A 23,821-nucleotide genomic window follows, 5' to 3' on the forward strand; every position below is an offset into this window, starting at 1 on the left:
TGAGGTCTTTTTTATTCAAGTAGTCGCCAAGGATTGTTATATGAAGTTCTACAGTCAATTACGAGAATCGTTCAGCAGGGGAGGCAAATACTTTTTTTATGGGTTCCAGCTCATGCAGGGGTGAAGGGAAATGAGAAAGCCGATTAGATGGCGAAGAAGGCATTGGAGAAGGAAAAAGTAGAAACGAATATCAGTTTAAGTAAGGCAGAAGTTAAAAGCCTGATATGGGGAAAAGTTAACAAGATGTGGCAAGACAAATGGGACAGTGAGGAGAAAGGGAGATATTTATATAATATTCAAAAAAGTGTTAATGTTAAAATAAGGTATAGTGGTCAGAGGAAGGATGAACAAATTTTGATTAGGTTAAGGTTGGGGCACAGTGCACTAAATAAAACAATGAATTTGATAGGAAAACACCCCACAGGATTATGTGAGGGGTGCCAGGTAGAGGAGACAGTGGAACATGTTTTAATGTACTGCAGTGGTTATGGGATGGAGAGGGAAAGTATGAAAAATCAATTGAGAGAATTGGGTATGCAGGAGTATACTTTGGAAAATATTTTAAGATTAATGAAGAGGAATTGTATAAAAGTATTGTTTGGCTTTTTGAGCGAAACAGGGTTATATGATAGGATATAGAGTAGAAAGAAGGTGTGAATGAGTGAGTGTTTGGATATTTTTGTTTTGATTCATTAACTGGATCAGAAGAGGGCGGTAATGCACCAAGTTGTGGATGCCAACCGCCGTAAAACCCCAAGAAGAAGAAGAAGAAGAAGACCATTTCGGCTGAGTGAGAGAAGAAACAAGTTTGGAGCGGCAAAATGGCGAAGTTTCAGGCGCTGGACCCGTTCGACTTCACCAAGCCCGCGGCATGGCCGGCCTGGAGACAGCGTTTCTCTCGTTTTCGGATTGCATCAAAACTCAACCTAGAAGACGACAATGTGCAAGTAAACGTTCTACTGTGTGCTATGGGCAAAGATGCAGTACCGATATTCAACACGTTCACGTTCGGAGACTATGAGGATGATTACTACAATAAGGTAATTAACAAGTTCGACGTGCATTTTGTGCCGAAGCGGAACACCATCTACGAACGTGCGTGTTTCCACAGACGTTCCCAGCTACAGGGGGAGAGTGTAGAGGCGTTCGTGAGACGTCTTTATGAACTGGCTGAATATTGTGACTTTGGAATAGCAAAGGATGAACACATAAGAGATCGCATCGTCGTTGGAATACTCGATAGCGAATTGTCGCAGAAGCTTCAACTGGAATCGGATTTAACTCTGGAAAAAGCAATCAGCATGACTCGTCAAGTAAGTGCACTCACACGCAAATTCAAGCAATTTAAGCCGTTTGAGAAGAGGCATGCTACAGGTGGCACAAGGGACTTATGACCTAAACCATGACTCTTCTTGTGACACGGGTTCCACGTCTCCTGTTGCCCCTGACACTCCATCTACAGTAGTACCCATCAGCCCGCGGTTTTCTCCAAGGAGAACCTTGGCAGGGAAAGAGGTTAAGGAAACTGTCCGGTTCAAGGACTATGTCTCCTTTGTTGTGAATGTGCAGCATGTTGACATTTTTATTTTCCGGTTTGATGCAACAACACCCTCTTAAAAAAAGAAGGAGGAAAGTGAGGGGTGTGAGAGACAATATTGGTTATAAGAAATACGGAAAATAATACAGTGGTAAAATAAAGCAATACATGATGTAATTGTGTTTAAACATTGCAAGGATTTCAAATTGTTATTACACTTGACTTGTGTTAAGAAGTGGCATCATTATGTTTGTTATTAAGCCTGTTGGGCAAACTAACTAAGGGGGGAGATGTGTTGTGAGTTGATATGGCTATTTCTATGTTAGCCACTAGAGGGCGCTACAGCCTCGTGGATTGGAGTTCAAAGGTTAGTGACCTACGTGTTGGAGTCACATGGGCTGTGTCCCAATTCATAGGACGCATCCTTCGTAGACCGCGTCCTTCGAAGGATGCGGCCTTCGTAGACCGCAAAGGACCATGGACATAATAAAGGATGGACCACAGACCGAAAATGGCCGCCCATTCATTCCTATACAAACTGCTCAGTGGCGCAGGGCAACATACAGGCTGCGTCCCAATTCATAGGACGCATCCTTCGTAGACGCGGCCTTCGTAGACCGCGAAGGACACTCCGAAGGCCGAAGAAATGGGACGGTCTAGCCTACGGAGCATTTCTGGTTTACGTAACAAACCGTTACCGCCCTTTCACTTGCGTGACCACGCTGCTCCTGTCACCTAGCAACCCTGACAGCTGAACTGACCTGTAAACAGAAGTTAAACCGGACAGCGCGAAAAAAAGAAACCAACAACAATTATTATTGATTATTATGTTTTTGTATATAGTAGTTTTATAATAATTGTTGTAAATAGTCACATGAATGTTTGTTGTAAATAGTTTTATTGTTGTATATATGTTTTATAAGTTATATACGAATACATTAGTCAATACAAAAAAAAAGTGTTAAATATAACAGAACATAAGTTATTTGTCCACCAAACGCTCCAAAATTGAGAAAAACCTATCCATTCTTTCCCTGCTTTCCTGGGCTTTCCTCTCCTCTGCCTCCCTTTGTAGCCTCATGTCCTCTTTTATTAACTGGAACATTTACATTTTACATTTACATTTAGGGCATTTAGCAGACGCTTTTATCCAAAGCGACTTACAATAAGTACATTTGTCATAAGAAGTGCATCAATATATCGCTGTCGGTACAGAAAGGATGTTCATAGAACCAAGTACCACAATCGCTAGGCTAACCCATTCCCCGTGTTACAGCCATGATAGCAGCTACTGCAGTTGCTACACAGTTAAGTACTATAATACAATACAATACAACACAGTGTACAATGGTGGCCAGAAGGGGGAGGGTGGCTATGCAGTCGAGGTGGACTCTGAACAGGTGAATCTTGAGTCCTTTTCGGAAGATAGTGAGCGACTCTGGAACATGTCTTCTTCTCTGTCCCTCTTTCTGGACCTTGGCCCTCGCTGTCTTTCCTCCTCCTGATCCTTGTCCTCCACCTCCTGATCCACCACTGCTGTACTTGCTGTACTTGGCCCTGGTGTGTTCTCAGGGATGGATGCGATTAGGACAGGGGGGTTGGTGGAATGCCTCTGTCCCAATCCAATACCTTATCCATGGGGACAAACCAGGGCCAAGTGGCAGCAGTGGGTTTCCCACCTACCCCCTCTCCTGACCCAGGATACTTGCAATCCTAAGGCAGAGGAAATCAATCATGGCAGTTAACAAGAGCAGTATCAAAACAAATTTCAGCAAAAGTTTTTCTTTGCCTGCGGGAGAGTTACCTTCCCCTGCAGGCCTATTTCCTCCAGAATTGTCCTAAACACAGAGACATTGTTAATCAGAGAAAACAAGAGACACATTTATCAATCATGTTAATAGCCCATGTTAACAATAGGCCATTTATAATATATATATTTGACCATCTTGTAAAGGTTACATTTAAATTAGCCCTCATCCTATATGAAGCCCATAATAATAATAAGACAACCAGTAGAAGTCAAAACACCCTTTTTTCTTTGTGGGTTTTTCTAGTGCTGTCTAGTACTGATGCGAGATGTGACTTTTTGTCTTTCTTTCTTTAATAACCCAAAATAGGACATCGTATTAAACGATTTCTGGGGATGTTGTATCCGTCCTGCTGTTTAATGAGGGCTAATTTAACTAACCTTTAAAAGATGGTCAAATGAAGATATATAAATGGCCTATAATAATTTTTATAAACTAACTTACGATATAAATAAACGATTGTTTCTTTACCCCCAAGCCACACTTGCTGAGTATTTCACCCCGGTGAACAGCTCATCCTTCTCCCCCCTCAATAGAATAAATCGAGCAGTATGCTGCTGGCTCCCTAAACCAAAACCAAATGTTAGAATTAGTTTTGCTTTACACTACCAAACAAAAGCAGCTTAAATAGCAAAATAACCAAGTTAACTGTGTAATCAATCCCAACGTCTGTAACGTTACGGTCTGAAAACCAGGGTCCACAACCTGTGTTCGCGTTGGTCCATTTATCTAACGTTACAGAATAGCAAATTATCTATATAATCGACACAATTTCGGTAAATATAACCATTTTAACCTCTTAAATTTGAAACTATAGGGCTTAACGGGTGTTCTTAGTTAACGTTACAGCGTCACTAACTGTAACGTTACCTTACTTATATTGCCTATTACTTTAATGAAAAAAGTTTTAAGGGCCCTTGTTTTTTTTAACATTTGTATCGTTAAATACTCGAGTGACTAGAAACCAAATACTTACATTTAAATGCAGAACTTAAATCGCCATTCTCCGCAATCTCCATTGATTGAGTGCGCAATGAATCTTGGGAGGGATACGTTGGGCCGTGAAGGATCTTGGGATACGTTGGGCCGTGAAGGATACAGCCGATGCATCCTTCAAATCCGGGAAAAGAAGGCTGCATTCGTAGGCCGCATTTGAAGGACCCTTGGAATTGGGACAGCACTTGGCGCGTCGCTGTGACGCAATCTGCGTCGACGCATCCTTCGAATGCAGCCTTCGAAGGATGCGTCCTAGGAATTGGGACACAGCGACAGGAGCGATTTGCTTCCGCGTTATGGGGCCAAGACACGTGACCTATTCCGTGACGTACCGGATGCAGAGATCTTCTTCTTCTAGTTTAGTGGTGGATCATAGTTTTTCCCTATATACCGCCACCTACTTGACTACTACACAGGAGTTTGTGACAAGGACGTTGGCAAATGATACTTTAAATCATAAAAATAAATTCAAAGAAAAAACCAAACTAACGAAACAAAATAAAACAAACTAACAAAAGAAATGAATAAATAAAAATAAAAAATATATATACTTAAGGTTAAATTCTTCTAATTAGGTTAGTATCTTTTAGCTAATTTATCAGCAATTTCATTGCCATATATTCCATGGTGGGCTGGAATCCAACAGAACTGAATAACTAAACCAAGGCTTATAATATTTAAAAGAAGATGCTTTACCTCTATCACCAAATCTTCACGTATTGAATTATCTGTTATAAAACTTAGTATCTACAACCCATCTAAGAGCGGTTATTATTGTGGCCATCTCGATTGAGTATACTGATAAAGTCACCCACTCTAGTCTATATCCATATCCTTTTTCAAATACTGGAATATATATGCCAATACCACTTTATTGATCTGGAAACTTCATAAATATGTAAGATTGCTCCATATAATAACATAGTAAACGTATGTAGGCCTAAAAAATTCAGTTCAATGTTATTGCTTAAGAAACAGATTCCTTCCAACTAACTATTTACGAAAAATGCAATCAATAATTTATATAAAAGTAAATGTTTACATATCGACCAGCAACGAAGTTGGAGTAGCCTACCCAAATAATGAATTGTAATACACCAACATTGTCAACTGTCATACATAGCTAACCATAACCCTGTCATACATAGCTAAACAAGCAAATGAAAATGAAATGCCTACCAACGCAACTGAAATGTTAATATCAGACAATTAACAATATTATGAAAATTACGTAGGTCTCCCATAATCATTCAGGTAATCAATATGTCCGTGCCTGTTACAGCTATTTCAATGATATGTGTGTTATATATCCGTGTTCAACGCCATTCATGTTAAGTAAAAGGACAAATCTCAGACTTTGGAAGTTAATGGAGTTAATGGAAGTTCATTCGGAATTTAATTTAATTCGGAAGTTAATGGAGCCGTGCACTTCAAAATAGGTCCATAGCAAGGAGCCGTTTGTTTCAGTACGACTCCTTTCAGCTGCCCACCCAACATCAACTGCTAATAAAACGCTTGAGGAGGCGTTTTGAAAAGAAAAAACTTACATTTTTTTAGAACAGGGTAGAAAGATAATTATGAGCCTTTGATTGATATCCAGACATTTTTTGCGGAGACACAATCCTGTTCCCCACTTGTATTGGAGTGGACGGCGATATCTACTTCTGGGCCACATGAAATGACGGACCCCCGTCCACTGCCAGCTTAAACAGCTGCAATACCAGGCTTGGCCTCTCAGCACTGGTGGATTGCGGAAGTAAGCGCCTATCCTGGGGGCCTGCAAAGGACACTCGAAGAAATGGGACGGTCTAGCCTACGGAGCATTTCCGGTTTACGTAACGAACCGTTACCGCCCTTTATCTCGCGTGACCACGGGCTGCTCCTGTCACCTAGCAACCCTGACAGCTGACCTGACCTGTTAGTAAACAGAAGTTAAACCGGACAGCGCGAAAAAAAGAACGTTTTTTGAAAGTTTTATTGTTGTATATATGTTTTATAAATTATATACGAATACATTAGTCAATACAAAAAAGTTAGTTATGGTTTTAATAAATAGTTAATCAAAAAAGTTAGTTAAATAGTTAGTTAAATAAGTTAGTTTCAATAAATATGTAAATAATAATAAACAATGCGTTAAATATAACGGAACATAAGTTATTTGTCCACCAAACACTCAAATTGAGAAAAAACCTATCCATTCTTTCCCTTCTCTCCTGGGCTCTTCTCTCCTCTGCCTCCCTTTGTAGCCTCATGTCCTCTTTTATTAACTGGAACATTTACATTTTACATTTAAATTTAGGGCATTTAGCAGACGCTTTTATCCAAAGCGACTTACAATAAGTACATTTGTCGTAAGAAGTGCATCAATATATCGCCGTCGGTACAGAAAGGATGTTCATAGAACCAAGTGTAAGTACCACAATCGCTAGGCTAATCAATTCCCTGTGTTTCAGGCATGATAGCAGCTACTGCAGTTGTTACACAGTTAAGTACTATAATACAATACAATACAACACAGTGTACAATAGGGCTGCTCGATTATGGGAAAAATCATAATCACGATTATTTTGGTCAATATTGAAATCACGATTATTCAAACGATTATCTTTGAGTCTGAAAACGTGTTGTATTTATTCACCATGTCTCTTCCAAAAAAAACGTTGTAACTGAGAACTTTGAAATTACGCCTTAAGAAAATACACAAAATGGTCAAAAAGAAAATGTTCCAATCTAAAATGATATACAGATATGTGTCCAGCTGTCCTGACCTTTCTATAAATCATGAAAAAATAATAAAAATATATAAAAATAATAATTAACAAAATATCGGATAACTCGATTATGTTAATTTTCTGATCGTTTGACGCTAAAATCGTAATCGCGATCAAAATTCGATTAATCGCCCAGCCCTAGTGTACAATGGTGGCCAGAAGGGGGAGGGTGGCTATGCAGAGTCGAGGTGGACTCTGAACAGGTGAGTCTTGAGTCCTTTTCGGAAGATAGTGAGCGACTCTGGAACATGTCTTCCTCTCTGTCCCTCTTTCTGGACCTTGGCCCTCGCTGTCTTTCCTCCTCCTGATCCTTGTCCTCCACCTCCTGATCCACCACTGCTGTACTTGCTGTACTTGGCCCTGGTGTGTTCTCAGGGATGGAGGCAATTAGGACAGGGGGGTTGGTGGAATGCCTCTGTCCCAATACCTCATCCATGGGGACAAACCAGGGGCAAGTGGCAGCAGTGGGTTTCCCACCTACCCCCTCTCCTGACCCTGGATACTTGTCCTAAGGCAGAGGAAATCAATCATGGCAGTTAACAACAGCAGTATTCAAACAAATTTCAGCATGGTTAACTTGCATGGTTAAAACAAATAATGTATATTTAAAATGACATGTACATACTTTATATATTTTTTTAAATTGTCCCATTTTTTCTTTGCCTGCAGGGGAGTCACCTTCCCCTGCAGGCCTATTTTCTCCAGAATTGTCCTAAACACAGAGACATTATTAATCAGAGAAAACAGGAGACACATTTATCAATCATGTTAATAGCCCATGTTAACAATAGGCCATTTATAATATATATATTTGACCATCTTGTAAAGGTTACATTTAAATTAGCCCTCATCCTATATGAAGCCCATAATAATAAGACAACCAGTAGAAGTCAAAACACCCTTTTTCTTTGTGTGTTTTTCTAGTGCTGTCTAGTACTGATGCGAGCTGTGACTTTTTTTTGTCTTTCTTTCTTTAATAACCCAAAATAGGACATCGTAGTAAACGATTTCTGGGGATGTTGTATCTGTCCTGCTGTTTAATGAGGGCAAATTTAACTAACCTTTACAAGATGGTCAAATGTAGAAATGGCCTATAATAATTTTTATAAACTAACTTACGATATAAATAAACAATTGTTTCCTTACCCCCAAACCAACTTGCTGAGTATTTCGCCCCGGTGAACAGCTCATCGTTCTCCCCCCTCAATAGAATAAATCGAGCAGTATGCTGCTGGCTCCCTAAACCAAAACCAAATGTTAGAATTAGTTTTGCTTTACACTACCAAACAAAAGCAGCTTAAATAGCAAAATAACCAAGTTAACTGTGTACTCAATCCCAACGTCTGTAACGTTACGGTCTGAAAACCAGGGTCCACAACCTGTGTTCGCGTTGGTCCATTTATCTAACGTTACAGAATAGCAAATTATCTATATAATCGCCACAATTTCGGTAAATATAACCATTTTGACCTCTTAAATTTGAAACTATAGGGCTTAACGGGTGTTCTTAGTTAACGTTACAGCGTCACTAACTGTAACGTTACCTTACTTATATTGCCTATTACTTTAATGAAAAAAGTTTTAAGGGCCCTTGTTTTTTTTAACATTTGTATCGTCAAATACTCCAGTGACTAGAAACCAAATACTTACATTTAAATGCAAAACATAAATCGCCATTCTCCGCCAACTCCATTGATTGAGTGCGCAATGAATCTTGGGAGGGATACGTTGGGCCGTGAAGGATCTTGGGATACGTTGGGCCGTGAAGGATACAGCCGATGCATCCTTCAAATCCGGGAAAAGAAGGCTGCATTCGTAGGCCGCATTTGAAGGACCCTTGGAATTGGGACAGCACTTGGCGCGTCGCTGTGACGCAATCGGCGTCGACGCATCCTTTGAATGCAGCCTTCGAAGGATGCATCCTAGGAATTGGGACACAGCCATGATGTAGCTCAGCATGCAATGTCAGTGTATGACCAGAGAATGCAAGTAGGTCTATCTGCAGCCGGAGCCACTTGCCAAACACGCCCTTTGCTCTGCCAGACACGCCCATTGCTCTGCCAAACAGGTCAAGTCTATTTTCAGAAATGTAGGGGGATATATGAGTGGCCCCACATTGAATGGCATGACCCAAGATACGCCAGACAGAGAGGGCGCAAATTCGAGCCAAATATGTTTGACAGTGGAAGGATTTACATGGTTGCTTGGGTTATAGACTTCAAGACCCCCCCCCCCCCACCCTCTTTCTCCTTTAAGTTCGGCGCCGAACAACTCGGCCCATACCAAGTGTGACGGGATATTGTTGGTCAATGAAATGATTGAATAAATGTTCAACATGCATGCATGTAGTCTACTACTTTGACTTTCTAATGTTCTGGCGAAATTACCCAGGTTAAGTGCAAATATTAATCATATATAAAGCACATGCATGCCTTTTTTTAATAAATATCCTTAATACATAAAGCGGTGCAGTAAGAATTAAATGACGCCGTAAGTAGTTTTAAGCACTACTTATTAATATTAGACTAAACAAGGCTCGTAATGGTAGGTAAAACTATACTTAATTAAAGCATGCAATTGTGTTGTAGAACAAAATAAAAAGAAAACGTATGAAGTGCTTGCATGATATTGAAGCCAAATTACAAATTTGCCATTAACGTGTCTGGCGGACGGTACCACCTTGTCATTTGTTTACCCAGGTGCCATAGCAACACCATTGCTACCTCTCATTGGCTGAATCTTTGAGAACGTTGTAGACTCAATCAATCTAAGGTCGCGGGGAGACGAAGCTCTGTTCGTTTGTATATTTTATTTACGTGACTAGGGCTGGGCGATATGGGCCAAAATGAATATCTCGATATTTTTTTACTATATCTCGATACACAATATATATCTATACACGATATATATGCAGTCTTACAATTAAGATTCAAATCCAGGTTTCTATTTCAGGAGAAAGATGGATATTCATCCGACAGCCAGCCAGCTGATAGCAGCTAGCACTAGATAGAAATCAATAGTGATGTCGTTACTAAAAAACAAAGCTTTATCATCGGCACTAGTGAGGATTAAAAAAAAACACTCTGTAAGTAACATACATAATATATAAAACATTCGCGCATTTCTTTTTTTTTTTTACATCAGCCCACTAAAACTCTCTGTAACTCGGGCATTAAGCAAAAAAAAAAGCCTTACCTCCAACAGCTGGTGTTATCGTGCAAAAAGGGAATGATGCGCAAGTGCCGAAGTGCTTCAGAAAACTGCAGTAAAGCAGTACCTCTGACAGTATGACAATGTGTGACGTCATTGCATGTTTTTAACGCCTTTTTAAAGCAGATACGTGACCTTAAAAAATGCAATATTCATTTATTATCTCAGTCCCTCCTTTTGAAGGCAACTTTCAAATCACTTTACAAAAAAATTACATGGTGAGAAACGTGGATTCTGAGGATAAAACCCCGTTGGCTCCCATTCATTCTGGACTCACCGGCGAGCGCCCCGCTTGGTCAGAGATTATTACTGCAACCAGTCCAGAAAACCGGAACTAACCAGCGAGTGCCCATTCTCCTCATATTAGACCTTCTCTGTATGACTTTGAACGAAAATATTAAACAGTCAACTCTTCAGCATGAGTTCCTGAGTTAATCATAACCACAGAGTTAGGACTCATGACACTCTATGAGCGATGCCATAGGGCACGTGGCATGCAACTGTCCCCAGCTCGAACTTTCTCCAGTATCGTCCCTTTTGAGGCCCCACCCAGGGAAAGAGACTCGTCATCTCCAGGCCCCACAATCGAAGAGTGTTCAGAGCCCGGGTCCCTGAACTGGCTGCACTGCGAGCTGTTATCAAGTGCGAATAGGACAGTTCATCCGCTGGCCTTTGGCATTGAAGCAAAATAAACATGTAAAAAGCAGAGTGGACATTTACCGGCACATGCGGTAAAAATAAACAAAGTTAACACTTTACTCACATCAGAGGCAAAAACATTATTGATAATAAAATCATGACAAGTGAATGACATCCATGCAGTGTCTTGACAGAAATAGAGAATGATGTGACAATGACCTTGATAAGTTACATAAGGGTACATCCCAACAGAACTGATCATCCGCCTTATATTTACAATATACTAATTAGTGGTGGGATAAAATCGATAGAGTGATTTATCGTTGCCCTTCTTCGTGCGATACGAGAATCCTTACGCTAAATATGTTTTAAGCAGGATTTTAAACGGGATTCAAGGGAAATCGGACACACAAGTGGCTCTGCTCTATTTTCCTCATGGTAACCTACCTCGATAAATAATGAACTTTTTCATTTCACTGTATACGTGTGACAAACGCTTTGCTGTGTTGTACTTATGTATTTCCGTTTCCCATTTATCTCTTTCCCCAGTCCACCCCCCCCTCAACCCCCAATAAAAAAAAACTCGTAGACAGCCGTAACATGGGTCTGCGTAAGTATCTTCTCTTTAACATTTTTGGTAGAAAGGTTTATTCAGCGTTTCGAATAGATCTATACTAAAGAGAAATACAACTTTAAAATTATATTATTAATAATATTGTTATTGTCCTTTTTTAGTAACTGCCGCAGTCGTTGGTACACTTGGTGCTGGTAAGCAATCTCTGGAAGTCATTGCCCTGTTTAAAATAAAGCCCGTCAAACAATTTGCTTGTAGGCCTAAATCAAATCGATTTGATATCAGATATGCTTTGTGTTGAAATCCTTCCATGTAATTATCATGTTGTCAAGTATGCTTGTCTGCTTATCTGTTACGAGGTGGTGCCGTGGTCGCTGCCCCTTTCGTTCTGGGGGCTGCTGGCTTCACCGCGGCCGGAATCACCGCTGGGTCATGGGCTGCAGGCATGATGTCAGCAGCTGCCGTAGCGAACGGAGGGGCGGTGGCAGCGGGCTCCACAGTGGCCGTGTTGCAGTCACTAGGTAGGCCTATATGTGTGGCGACTCAAAACAGACGCACCTAACTGATTATCATTAGCCTATTGGGTCTATGAAAGGGAGTTCACACTAACAACTTTAAAAATATATTTATTTCCTTCTTAAGTAACCAAAAATCAACCAGTAACATTAAAGAATGAACGTTGGTCATCAGCATGCGTGTCCAGGTGAGGTCAAACTACCAACAGCTCTGCAGTGTGTGGAGTATATGGTGCATGCGTGTCCAGGTGAGGTCAAACTACCAACAGCTCTGCTGTGTGTGGAGTATATGGTGCATGCGTGTCCAGGTGAGGTCAAACTACCAACAGCTCTGACTGAAGGTAACCTGGAACAAAGGGTAGCGCAAACCAACAGGAGAACATAAGAATGACAAACCAGCAGACTTTAAATAATTTAGCACCGGTGCACCATATCACCTACAATCTACAACAGGCCTGTCAAACTCAAATACCCAGTGGGCCGAAATAAAAAACTGGGTCCAAGTCGAGGGCCGGACATGTTCAATATTTATTATGAACTTAAGTTTTACCCATATTGAATCTGAAAGTGCCCTAAAGCTTAGGCTTATTAGCTATTGCAATAAGATATATTCATTTGTAGGCCTAAACATGAACTCAGCCTTAGTTTTACACATATAAATAGATATGTAATCTGAAACAAGGAGTCTAACTCAGATCAAATTTCAAAATAAAATAAAAAATACACTAATTTTACATGCCTCAATTAAAATCCAAACTTATACAAAAGTGCAAAAAGGAAACCTATGCTACATTAAAACTCAGTTTCCTGCACTGGGATTTGCCCTGGTGCCTGAATCTCTTCTTCGACGCAAGTTCCTCAATGTTTGGGGTCAGGCTCTGCGCTGAGGAAATCCTCAGGATTGAGTGAAGGTGTTCATCAGTGACACAACTCCTGTGTGTTGGTTTGTTCAACTTCATTACAGAGAAAAGTTGTTCACATAGGTATGTGCTACCAAACAGACCATTTGAGCAACTTGAGCACACAGCTTGGGCATTGTGTCAGGGATGAAACGTGGAAACTGTGCAGCACCAACAGAGTCATACTTCGACTTGAGTGTGTCGCTACATTGGAGTTCGATCAGCTCCATTTGGAGGTTGGTTGGTGCGCTTTCCATATCGGCCCACGCAGAAAATATGAGGACATGTATTGTGGGATAATTTGAGATATGTTCATATTAATATACGCAGTATATTCATAATATTGTAATGACCACGGAAGAGGCAGTGAATGAAGTATTGAATAGACAGATTTATTAGATAGGCCTACCTAATAAAACGTTGGAACACACAAGACCGGAAACATAGCAACGCCGGTAAACAAACCCCGAGAAGCCCAATCCCTATGAGAGCAACCCGCGCTACGGCCATCCGGAGGCGCACAGAGCTTTTGGCCGTGATATTATATATACAAATATTATATTATATACTATTATATTATATAGCTTTATTAATCGCTAAATAAATAGTAGCCTATGTGTTATTTTTATTATTAATTTTTTTCGGTTTTCGTTTACTGATTTTTCCTAAACGGTTATGATTTACTAACCGGTTACACGTGTACACGTGTACCCGGTCACGCCCCTAGTTCAAACCTACTCTTTTGGGCTTCAAAGTCGGCAAATCGGCGTGTGAAGTCGGCGCTAAGTATGCCGAGCTTTTCAGCAAATTGTGCACTTGGGAACACGGAGACCTGCTCTTTCATAGTTTGGCAGCACGGGTAATGGCCCAGGTAATGGCCCACTACCTGTAGCGCTTCTAGACTAGAGCGCTACAGGTAGTGGGGGCTGGGCTCGCGTTTGCGGGCCTCGATTGACGTATACCAGCGCAGCAGCAGGGCATTGTGGGACTTGCAGTTTTAACACTGAAATGCGATAAACCGGCGGGCCAGTTCTGATCGATATTATCTGGCGGGCCAAATTAAATAACACCGCGGGCCGAATTAGGCCCGCAGGCCTTGAGTTTGACAGCTATCATCTACAATATCACCTATCACAAACCAGTAGGTCATGTTGAAACCATTTCCGGATACGTTTGATAAGTTCATATTTTGTATGTTTTTTACTTCCTTTTTGGTGGGACAATAATGGAATAATAGGCAATGCAAACCAGGCGTTTTTGGGTGTCTCTTTATAATTTTTTCTCTCTTGGTTGTAGGTGCGGCTGGTCTGGGAACAGCTGCTACTGCTGCAGTTGCTAGTGTTGGGGGAGCAGCTGCACTGGCTCTGAAAGGAGCTATAAATGGTATAAAATCACTTGTACAAACAAACAATGTTGATTAAGCTTTACTTATTTGTATTAGGCTAAACAGCATTGCATTTTTTTGGGTGAATTGTGTACAAGTAATTCATCAAGTTTCCCCATGTGCATTAACAATCCTTGATAACAGAATGGAGTGAGTGACTATCATTTTATGTGTCAGTTGACCTTGTTAAACAGAATTGCTTGATGCTAACAAGATTAATGTAGCCATCTAAACTAAATCCCATTTAAAAAAAACAACACCACAACAATGGACAACACATTAAGAGAGAGAGAGGGTGGAAGATGGCAGAGGATGATTTGTCAGATGTTGTAGGTGGTCCTGAAGAGGCTAGGGGCGGCGATGGCGAAGGCTCTGTCCCCCAGGGTGCGGTACTGGGTCCTGTTGGTTGGGGTGAGAAGGTTGGCATCAGCGGCGAGTGGGGGAGTGGCGAATGGCGATGGAGGAGATCTGTTATGTACGAGGGCGCAAAGTTGTTTAGCGCTTTGAAGGTGGTGGGGAGGATCTTGAAATTGATGCGTTGTTTTATGGGAAGCCAATGAAGTTGACGGAGGATGGGAGTGATGTGTTCTCTGGAGGGGGGAGTGAGTAAGTAGTCGGGCAGCAGAGTTTTGTACACATTGCAGTTTTTGAAGAATAGGGGAGGGGAGGCCATACAGAATGCTATTCCAATAGTCGAGTCTACAGGTGATGAAGGCGTGGATTAGTGTTCCGGCAGCTGAGGATGTGAGAGTGGGTCGAAGGCGTGCAATGTTGCGGAGGTGGAAGAAGGATGTTTTTCTGACATTGTTTATGTGGGACTTGAAGGAGAGCGTGGGGTCCATGATGATGCTGAGGTTTCTGACCTGGGGGGAGGGAGTGACAGAGTGACCATCGATGCAAAGTGAGAAGTTCTGGGAGGTGGGGAGGATGGATTTTGGGCCAAAGATGATCATTTCAGTTTTATTGCCGTTGAGTTTGAGGAAGTTGTGGTTCATCCAGGTTTTGATGTCAGTGAGACAGTTGGTGAGTGGAGAGGATGGCAGGAGTAATGGCTGTGGTGGTGGTGATGTACAGTTGGGTATCGTTGGCGTTACATTGAAATTGAAGACCTTGGGAGGCGGATGATGTGACCTAGTGGGAGCATGTAGAGGATGAAGAGGATTGGGCCAAGCACTGAGCCTTGGGGGACTCCGTGTGAGACAGGGATGGTGTGGGACTTGTGTTTGTTGATGGAGATGTATTGGAATCTTTCAGACAGTTAGGAGGTGAACCAGGAGAGGGCAAGGAGTCAGTAATGCCAATGGATTGCAGACGGCTGAGGAGGATGGAGTGATTGACGGTGTCAAAGGCAGCACTGAGGTTGAGGAGGAGGAGAATAGTGAGGGAGCCGGAGTCAGAGGAGAGTAAGAAGTCGTTGGGGACTTCAGTACTGTGGTGGGAACGGAAGCCGGATTGGAATGTTTCGTACAGGTTATTGGAGAGGAGGTATCGCTTGAGTTGTGTTGCGACGCCTCTTTCCAGTCATTTTGAGAGGAATGTGAGGTTGGAGATGGGTATGAAGTTGTTGGTGTCGTCTGAGTCAAGGCCAGGTTTTTTAAGGAGGGGGTGATGGCGGCAAGCTTAAGAGGTGGGGGAACGGTGCCAACATTTAGGGAGGAGTTGATGGTGTCTGTGGGGCAAGAGAGGTGAAACAGGCTTTGACAAGTTCAGAGGGCATGGGGTCCAGGGGGGGAGGTGGAGGATTTCATGGTGGCGAGTATTTGAGAGGTCTGCTATGGTTATGGACGAGAAGATGGAAAGTCGGTGGTCATGCAATTTTAAAAGGTTAAATACCAGGCCTTAATGAAGTTAGGCGTATAGTGGCTCAATTTCTGAGTTGTCTTGAACACAGTAAGAGTAGAGCTGGATAGTTAGATCCCCTTTGCTATAATGCTGTAACAAAGACAATGCTACACACCACCTAGGTGACTTCTGGGCACCTCCAGGTAAGGGCACAGGATTATGATTTAAAACCGGTTTATTGTAACAGTTTGCAGACAATGATACCGGACCTACTGTTCCGTGTCGCCATGTAGGAGACCTCAACAATGGCTCAGAGTGTGTGTGTCGATGGCTGGTTTGGCTGGTTTAACATGGGCACACTGATTGCTCAATGCGCAACAGGTGTGCAGGGCTCACCTGCCCCAGAGTCTAATCATACTGACTCAAGACATCATCCTCACATACCCCATCCTCACACACCACAAATGCATTTTAGAACATGAAAATAACTTATTTGGTGTGGAAAGGAACGCTCTCCTACATCGTAATGTGCCGTTGCAATCAAGGGGGTAATTGAAATTAATCTGATTTACCCTCCCAAACAGCCTTATGCTTTGCTTATCCATGACAGAAAACGCAAGCACTGAAAGATCTACAGAGTTTGTTCTCAGGTATTGGTAAACATTTCCATGACAAGACGTCTTGTCTAAAAGTCGGCTAAAAGTTTTCTCCTTAGTGAGGTGAGGTTAGTTGAATCGACACATTGATTGATATAAAATGAGCAAGTATAATTTATGGCTTTAATCCAGTTTTTTACTGCCTTATTTTGTTGACCTCGTCATAAATTATGCTGTGCTTGAGTTAAGGTGCAGAGCACCTGTTTGACATCCAAATTAAAAAGCTGTTTTCTTTTGTCAACCAACAATTATTGGTTATTCTGTCTTGTATTTATACATTATGTATATGTGTTGCTTGTTGCTATTTAGTGTTGCTATTTAGTTTACAAACCTTAAAGGGATGTCTGATGCTGGGGGTGCTCTGTAGGATGTAATTCGTCACAGGGGTTACATGACTGGACTAGACCATTCATGTTCACGTGTTCATATTGCTTATTTGCTTAAAAGGGGAACTCTTGAAATACATTGCACTTTCTAAAATGCTTTTTTAACTTTGCCTTTATTTTCCATCTATTTTACTCATTTTTTGCATATGTTTTCTTTTACTAATCTATTATTGTATTGTATTGTATGACAATCTTTATATGTGAAGCAATTTGAGTCTGCCTTGTGAAAAGTGCTATATAAATAAAGTTGTCTTGCCTAAAATAATATTTTCCATATTTTTTGTCCTGAGAATTGAATACGACACTATGTTATCGACCTTCAGTGTATTCGATAATTAAACACTGACAATGTCATCAGAATTTTCAACTTAAACGACCATAATGTTTTTTGTTATGGGTCAGTTGGAGCATTAGACAACCATACTTGACGAGGGTAATGACACTGCTGGAACTTTGTTCCTCTGAAACTCATCACCATTGCAATTAAGACCTGGTGAGACGCCACATCATTAGGTCAAACCAAAGGCAGAGAGGTACTACTACACTACTACAGATCATCACAACTTCAAACCATTGAACACAATGCAGGATCTTTTTGATAATAGCTCAGATTTTGTCTATACATTTGTTTCTTTTTTGGGCGGGATATAGAATATAATAATAAGCAAAGCGAACAAGTCGTTTTTTTGGTGTCCCTTCATAATTATGTCTCTCTTGGTTGTAGGTGCGGCTGGTCTGGGGGCAGTGGCTACTGCTGCAACTGCTAGTGCAGGAGCAGCCATAGACATCTTATATGATAGACGGTGCATCGAATGCTACCGCCTACTGGCGCTGACGAGACGCGGGGCCGCCATCTTGGAGTGGTCATCCGCTCCACTCAGTGTAATCCGTTTGGCTGGAGCAATGAACTGTCAGCGCATTTAATTAATCATACCTCACTGAATACCACTGATTTTCATGCGGTTTTTTGTCATACGTGTAGCTATGATAAAGGCCACATGGTTTGGCGTGTTTTATTATTCAATACCAATTATACCAATAGTACGGTAATGTTAAATCTTGCTTGTGAAAAGTAATCCCCCGATTCCTATTGTGGATGGTCCGCCGATTTGAGCAGGAATACGCTGAACAACAGCCCGGCATCCTGTTTCTGCTGCTGTTGCTGCTCCCGGTTGACCACTCCAAGATGGCGTATTTCTCGCGTCCCAGCAGCCAATGCTCCGTCTATCTATAAGATGTCTATGGGAGCAGCAGCTGCACTGGCTCTGAAAGAGGCTCTAGAATCAGCTGCAACTTAATCGATATGCTCCCCTCTTGTCTAACAGATTTCTTAATTAGGTTTTAGTTATTTGCAATGGGCTTCACAGAATTCCTTCTCAACAATGGCTCAGATAACCCCCACTGTCTCGTTGTGGAAATACAAGAGACGTCAAAGAACCGACAAGAAACAATCGCGTTAGTGTGTGCATTCACACACACACACACACACACACGCACACACACGCACACACACACACGTGGCGCTCGCACGGTCGTGTCTCATTGGCGGGCCAACGTATCTGGGCGGGCCAGGCAGAGTAAGGGGAGGAGCTGGGATGCTTTATGACGACATAAATAAAGACATTCCAAATCAGCGCGCTTGAGCCTCCGTTTTTTCAAAGGCGAGCAGCTTGTTTTACACCAAACGCAAGTTTTAGCCACTGGGGGACCATAGGCAGGCTAGGGGAACTCATATTTATGTTAGAAAACCTCATAAAGTGAGATTTTCATGTCATGAGACCTTTAAACGTTGGTCGCTGGTAATTGTAAACAAAGAGATCGCATTTTGTTGAACTGCTAACTAACAAACGGGTTTATGCGTTCACTGAACAAAGATTATGGAAATAAAAGACCACTTTTCCATCTGTAAAATCATCAGAACCGTTATTACCAACCCATAGACACTAAAAGCCAAAACCTTTCTCACATGCTTGTGTAACAGTGTAAATAATTACGTGTACCCAAGGTCACACTTGCACACCCATCGCGAGTGACGGCTACGCGCACACATGCACACCCATAGCGAGTGACGTAGGACGGAAAGTCCCGCCCAGGGCGAAGTGGCGTCGATTTATTTTAGGGAGTCCCATTTCTATGTTAGCCACTAGAGGGCGCTACAGCCTCATGGATGGGAGTTCAAATGTTAGTTACCTACCTGTTGGAGTCACATGATGTAGCTCAGTATGCAATGTCCGTGTATGAGTTTGAACCGAAATATTAAACAGTCAACTCTTCAGCATGAGTTCCTGAGTTAATCATAACCACAGAGTTAGGACTCATGAAATGGTGTCAGAAGTGACCATTTCGTCTCTCTTGAGAAAGCTGGACATGATTCAGGCTAAGGCATTAAGGGTATGCAGTGGGGATTTAAATCATCACCAGTGCCTGCTTTGCAGGTAGAATTGGGGGAAATGCCACTGGAGTTGAGAAGGAAACAATTGATGGGGAACTATTGGGCTAATCTGCGAGGGCAAAGTGAGTCTCACCCCACAAAAGGAGTGTTGAAAGAGTGCTGGGTTTATGGGAAGTGTGAGAGGAATCATTTTGGTCGGGTGGGGAATGATATAGCGAAAGAGTTTGGTGTGGGTGAATTGAAGCTTAGTCCAACAGTGGTATATCCATCAATGCCGCCATGGAGGATGGTGTGGCCAGAGGTGGACTGGTTTGTGTTGGATATAAAGAAGAGAGAGCAGATAGACCTGGCTAGTGTACCTGGCTAGAGTACAGTGAGTATGTTCATGTTTTTACAGATGGTGCCAAACAACCACAGGAGTGACAGGGTTTGGAGTAGTTGTTCCATCAAAAAGAATAGGGTTTAATAGAAGAACATCAGATAATTTAAGCGTTTATACAGTGGAGATGTTGGGGGTGCTGGTCGCATTAAAATGGGTGGAATCAAGTACAGTTCAAAAAATTGTGATCTGTACAGATTCAGCATCAGTTTTGGCAAGTATGAGGTCTTTTTATTCAAGTAGTCGCCAAGGTTTGTTATATGAAGTTCTACAGTCAATTACGAGAATCGTTCAGCAGGGGAGGCAAATACTTTTTTTATGGGTTCCAGCTCATGTAGGGGTGAAGGGAAATGAGAAAGCCGATAAGATGGCGAAGAAGGCATTGGAGAAGGAAAAAGTAGAAATGAATATCAGTTTAAGTAAGGCAGAAGTTAAAAGCCTGATATGGGGAAAAGTTAACAAGATGTGGCAAGACAAATGGGACAGTGAGGAGAAAGGGAGATATTTATATAATATTCAAAAAAGTGTTAATGTTAAAATAAGGTATAGTGGTCAGAGGAAGGATGAACAAATTTTGATTAGGTTAAGGTTGGGGCACAGTGCACTAAATAAAACAATGAATTTGATAGGAAAACACCCCACAGGATTATGTGAGGGGTGCCAGGTAGAGGACGAGGAGACAGTGGAACATGTTTTAATGTACTGCAGTGGTTATGGGATGGAGAGGGAAAATATGAAAAATCAATTGAGAGAATTGGGTATGCAGGAGTATACTTTGGAAAATATTTTAAGATTAATGAAGAGGAATTGTATAAAAGTATTGTTTGGCTTTTTGAGCGAAACAGGGTTATATGATAGGATATAGAGTAGAAAGAAGGTGTGAATGAGTGAGTGTTTGGATATTTTTGTTTTGATTCATTAACTGGATCAGAAGAGGGCGGTAATGCACCAAGTTGTGGATGCCAACCGCCGTAAAACCCCAAGAAGAAGAAGAAGAAGAAGCAGAAGACCATTTCGGCTGAGTGAGAGAAGAAACAAGTTTGGAGGTGCGTGTTTCCACAGACGTTCCCAGCTACAGGGGGAGAGTGTGGAGGCGTTCGTGAGACATCTTTATGAACTGGCTGAATACTGTGACTTTGGAATAGCAAAGGATGAACACATAAGAGATCGCATCGTCGTTGGAATACTCGATAGCGAATTGTCGCAGAAGCTTCAACTGGAATCGGATTTAACTCTGGAAAAAGCAATCAGCATGACTCGTCAAGTAAGTGCAGTCACACGCAAATTCAAGCAATTTAAGCCGTTTGAGAAGAGGCATGCTACAGGTGGCACAAGGGACTAATGACCTAAACCATGACTCTTCTTGTGACACGTCACACGGGTTCCACGTCTCCTGTTGCCCCTGACACTCCATCTACAGTAGTACCCATCAGCCCGCGGTTTTCTCCAAGGAGAACCTTGGCAGGGAAAGAGGTTAAGGAAACTGTCCTGTTCAAGGACTATGTTTCAAAGTAGAGGCGTTTATCTCCTTTGTTGTGAATGTGCAGCATGTTGACATTTTTATTTTCCGGTTTAATGCAACAACACCCTCTTAAAAAAAAAGGAGGAAAGTGAGGGGTGTGAGAGACAATATTGGTTATAAGAAATACGGAAAATAATACAGTTGTAAAGCAATACATGATGTAATTGTGTTGAAACATTGCAACGATTTCAAATTGTTATTACACTTGACTTGTGTTAAAGGTTGGGTAGGTGATTTGCGAAACGCCAGCAGATTTTGAAAATACACAACTCAAATGGTCCTACCCCCTCTCCTTCAACGCTGACTCTGACTCCACCCATTCCAAGTACCTGGACGCGCAATCATGCACGAGCGCGAACAGAGATGCGCGAGAGCGAGCCAGGCTAGCGTAGGTTTTCGTTTAACAACATGGCACTACATTCAGCTGTAAGTTGCACCCAGTACCCGCGGGAAGTAGGAGTGCTGGGGGGGCTGCAACACCCCTGTCCGAGGCCCTGTCTTATCACAGAAAACGATCATTCTAAAAACTCCGGCCAAAGTGGAGATTTCTGAAAACGCCGGTTATGTGTTGTCTGTCGTCAACGGGGAGAAACGGGATTTTAAGGTTCTGAAAGCGTCACATTATGCACCAGGAAATGCTTAACGTCATGTGAGCGCCCGCTGTACCGTATTGGTCCGAATATAAACACAAACCCCATTGTAAGACGACCTATATTTGGCAAAAAGATTTGAAGACCAGATCCGTTTTTTATGAATAAATAAATTGTATTCATTGAAATAATATACGAAAATAAAAGGCATCGAATAAACACTGCATTGCCACTAAACAGTAGTGCAAATATGCCGTACTGATGTGTACACCAAAGGACTATTCCTGACACTCCTCTGCCCCGCTGTGTTCGCTCTGTCTGTGGTCGCTCCGAACTGTTTCGGCCGTGGCAAAGCGAGTCATCCTCGCTGCTGTCCAAGGCATTTTGAGACGCAGCATTTATTTAATGCTCATATGACCTAGTGCTGAAAAAAGGTTATATGAAAAAGTGTGAGGGTAGCGGTTGTGCGCTAAACTTGTTCTGTGAGCAGCTGGATGTGAACGATCGATTTTCAACTGTCCGCGCATGCACTGGTGTAATTGAGCTGCGCTGCTATACATCTTTTTTTATCAATGTAACGAGTTTGCGAGTCTAGTGCAGGCTGAGTTTTTTTTTTTTCCCAGCACCCCCTGCTGAGAATACGTTCTCGCTGCAATGGTTGGACCAGATGTTATAAACATTAAACGGTCACATAAATCATTACTATTTTAGAAAATGTATGTTTGTTTCATATAATTGTATTGGAAGTCCTGGTTTTCACTAGGGTTGCCGCGGTGTGGGACATTTTCACACCGAGTAATACACTCGTCTCCACACCGGTATTACCGAGTATAAACGGTATAAACTTTGAAACTAGGTCAACCGCCACACAAGCATCGGTTTTTTAGACCCTTCTCGTCCTTCAGTTGCCGCCAACGTTCGAAAGCAGCGCCTAGGATTATTCTTGATTTCAGTTTTTTCTCTTTCAGCGTTTTTATTATCAATTACTCTCTGAAAAAGAGTTTTCCTTCTCTTTGCTGGTGGTGGTGGTGGTGGTGGGGATGGTGGCGTCTTGTCTGCCATGGAAATTGTCTTCTACTGCTAGGTCCAAATGTGGATTAACTAGTTCCAGTAGCTACCGCAGGATAACAACAAACAGGAGCTTGCTCTGGGTCACGAGCTCTGGGTCACGAGTACTGCACGAAGGGGTCGCGCGCGGGGCGCGGGGGAGGGGGAGTGCAGTACGACCGTTTGATTGACGTACTTACTGTCCAATGCAACTCGGTGGCAATGGAAATGATTGGCTGGAGTTTTTCGAGCCCTGCCCGTTCCACAGATGATTGACTTGTTTAATTTTACAGTACTTCTAACTCAGTGGCTGTAAGCGGGTTATGATAAGGATTTCAAGTAATTTTGCAAAAATGGCCAAAAAAGCAAATCACCTATGCAACCTTTAAGAAGTGGCATCATTATGTTTGTTATTAAGCCTGTTGGGCAAACTAACTAACCCGGGGATTCCACCGGACGCGTTACGGCAACGTTACGGCTGCGGCACGTCTTGGCCGCGACTTTGCCCTGCTTGCATTTCCATCGGGCGCGTTACGCCCCGTGCCCACTACCTCCTTCAGTCAACGGAGGTGGGAAGGAGTTGCTGACTGATGGGGGAGTAGTCTTTGCAGAGGCATCCGTCAGCCAATCAAATCGCTTCGCCGGGTTCTTCCCGCTACTTCCTGCTTGTTGCGATGCAAGATGACCCGCTTTCCAGTATCGTCAGAGCCCGAGTCGCGTCACAGTGCTTAAAT

At 42.2% G+C, this 23,821-nt stretch overlaps 3 protein-coding genes across 5 annotated transcripts in view; all 3 read left to right on the top strand.

Annotated features, from left to right (window-relative positions):
* The window catches only part of LOC115544566 (interferon alpha-inducible protein 27-like protein 2A), a 92,810-nt gene that overhangs the window by 4,167 nt on the left and 64,822 nt on the right, over positions 1–23,821 (top strand). The gene's annotated exons all lie outside the window — the stretch shown is intronic.
* LOC115544561 (uncharacterized) lies at positions 647–16,589 on the top strand. 3 transcript variants are annotated; one of them, XM_030357568.1, is made up of 5 exons: positions 647–1,313; positions 11,511–11,571; positions 11,697–11,729; positions 11,895–12,056; positions 14,246–16,589. In XM_030357568.1, exons 1-5 carry the CDS (start codon positions 822–824, stop codon positions 14,368–14,370), a joined length of 873 nt encoding a protein of 290 aa, XP_030213428.1. In that variant the 5' UTR covers positions 647–821; the 3' UTR covers positions 14,371–16,589. The 3 variants fall into 3 exon arrangements, with proteins under 3 accessions (XP_030213428.1, XP_030213429.1, XP_030213430.1); XM_030357569.1 differs by lacking the exon at positions 11,895–12,056 and having other exon boundaries at positions 649–1,313; XM_030357570.1 differs by lacking the exons at positions 11,511–11,571; positions 11,697–11,729; positions 11,895–12,056 and having other exon boundaries at positions 654–1,313.
* The window catches only part of LOC115544562 (uncharacterized), a 21,641-nt gene continuing 18,615 nt past the window's right edge, over positions 20,796–23,821 (top strand). The window contains exon 1 of the mRNA XM_030357571.1: positions 20,796–21,192. Within this exon, the coding sequence (XP_030213431.1) occupies positions 20,872–21,192 (321 nt within the window). The 5' untranslated portion in view covers positions 20,796–20,871. The remainder of the gene's footprint in view (positions 21,193–23,821) is intronic.

This window comes from Gadus morhua, chromosome 5 (genome assembly GCF_902167405.1).
Source record: "Gadus morhua chromosome 5, gadMor3.0, whole genome shotgun sequence".
NCBI lineage: Eukaryota > Metazoa > Chordata > Actinopteri > Gadiformes > Gadidae > Gadus > Gadus morhua.

Bases quoted from the DNA above. Each gene is read 5' to 3' on its own strand.
- LOC115544561 (XM_030357568.1), top strand. From the start codon at position 822: ATGGCGAAGTTTCAGGCGCTGGACCCGTTCGACTTCACCAAGCCCGCG. The intron at 1,314-11,510 runs GTAAGTGCACTC...CTCTTTCCCCAG, and splicing joins CAATCAGCATGACTCGTCAA to TCCACCCCCCCCTCAACCCC. The intron at 11,730-11,894 runs GTAAGCAATCTC...ATCTGTTACGAG, and splicing joins CGTTGGTACACTTGGTGCTG to GTGGTGCCGTGGTCGCTGCC.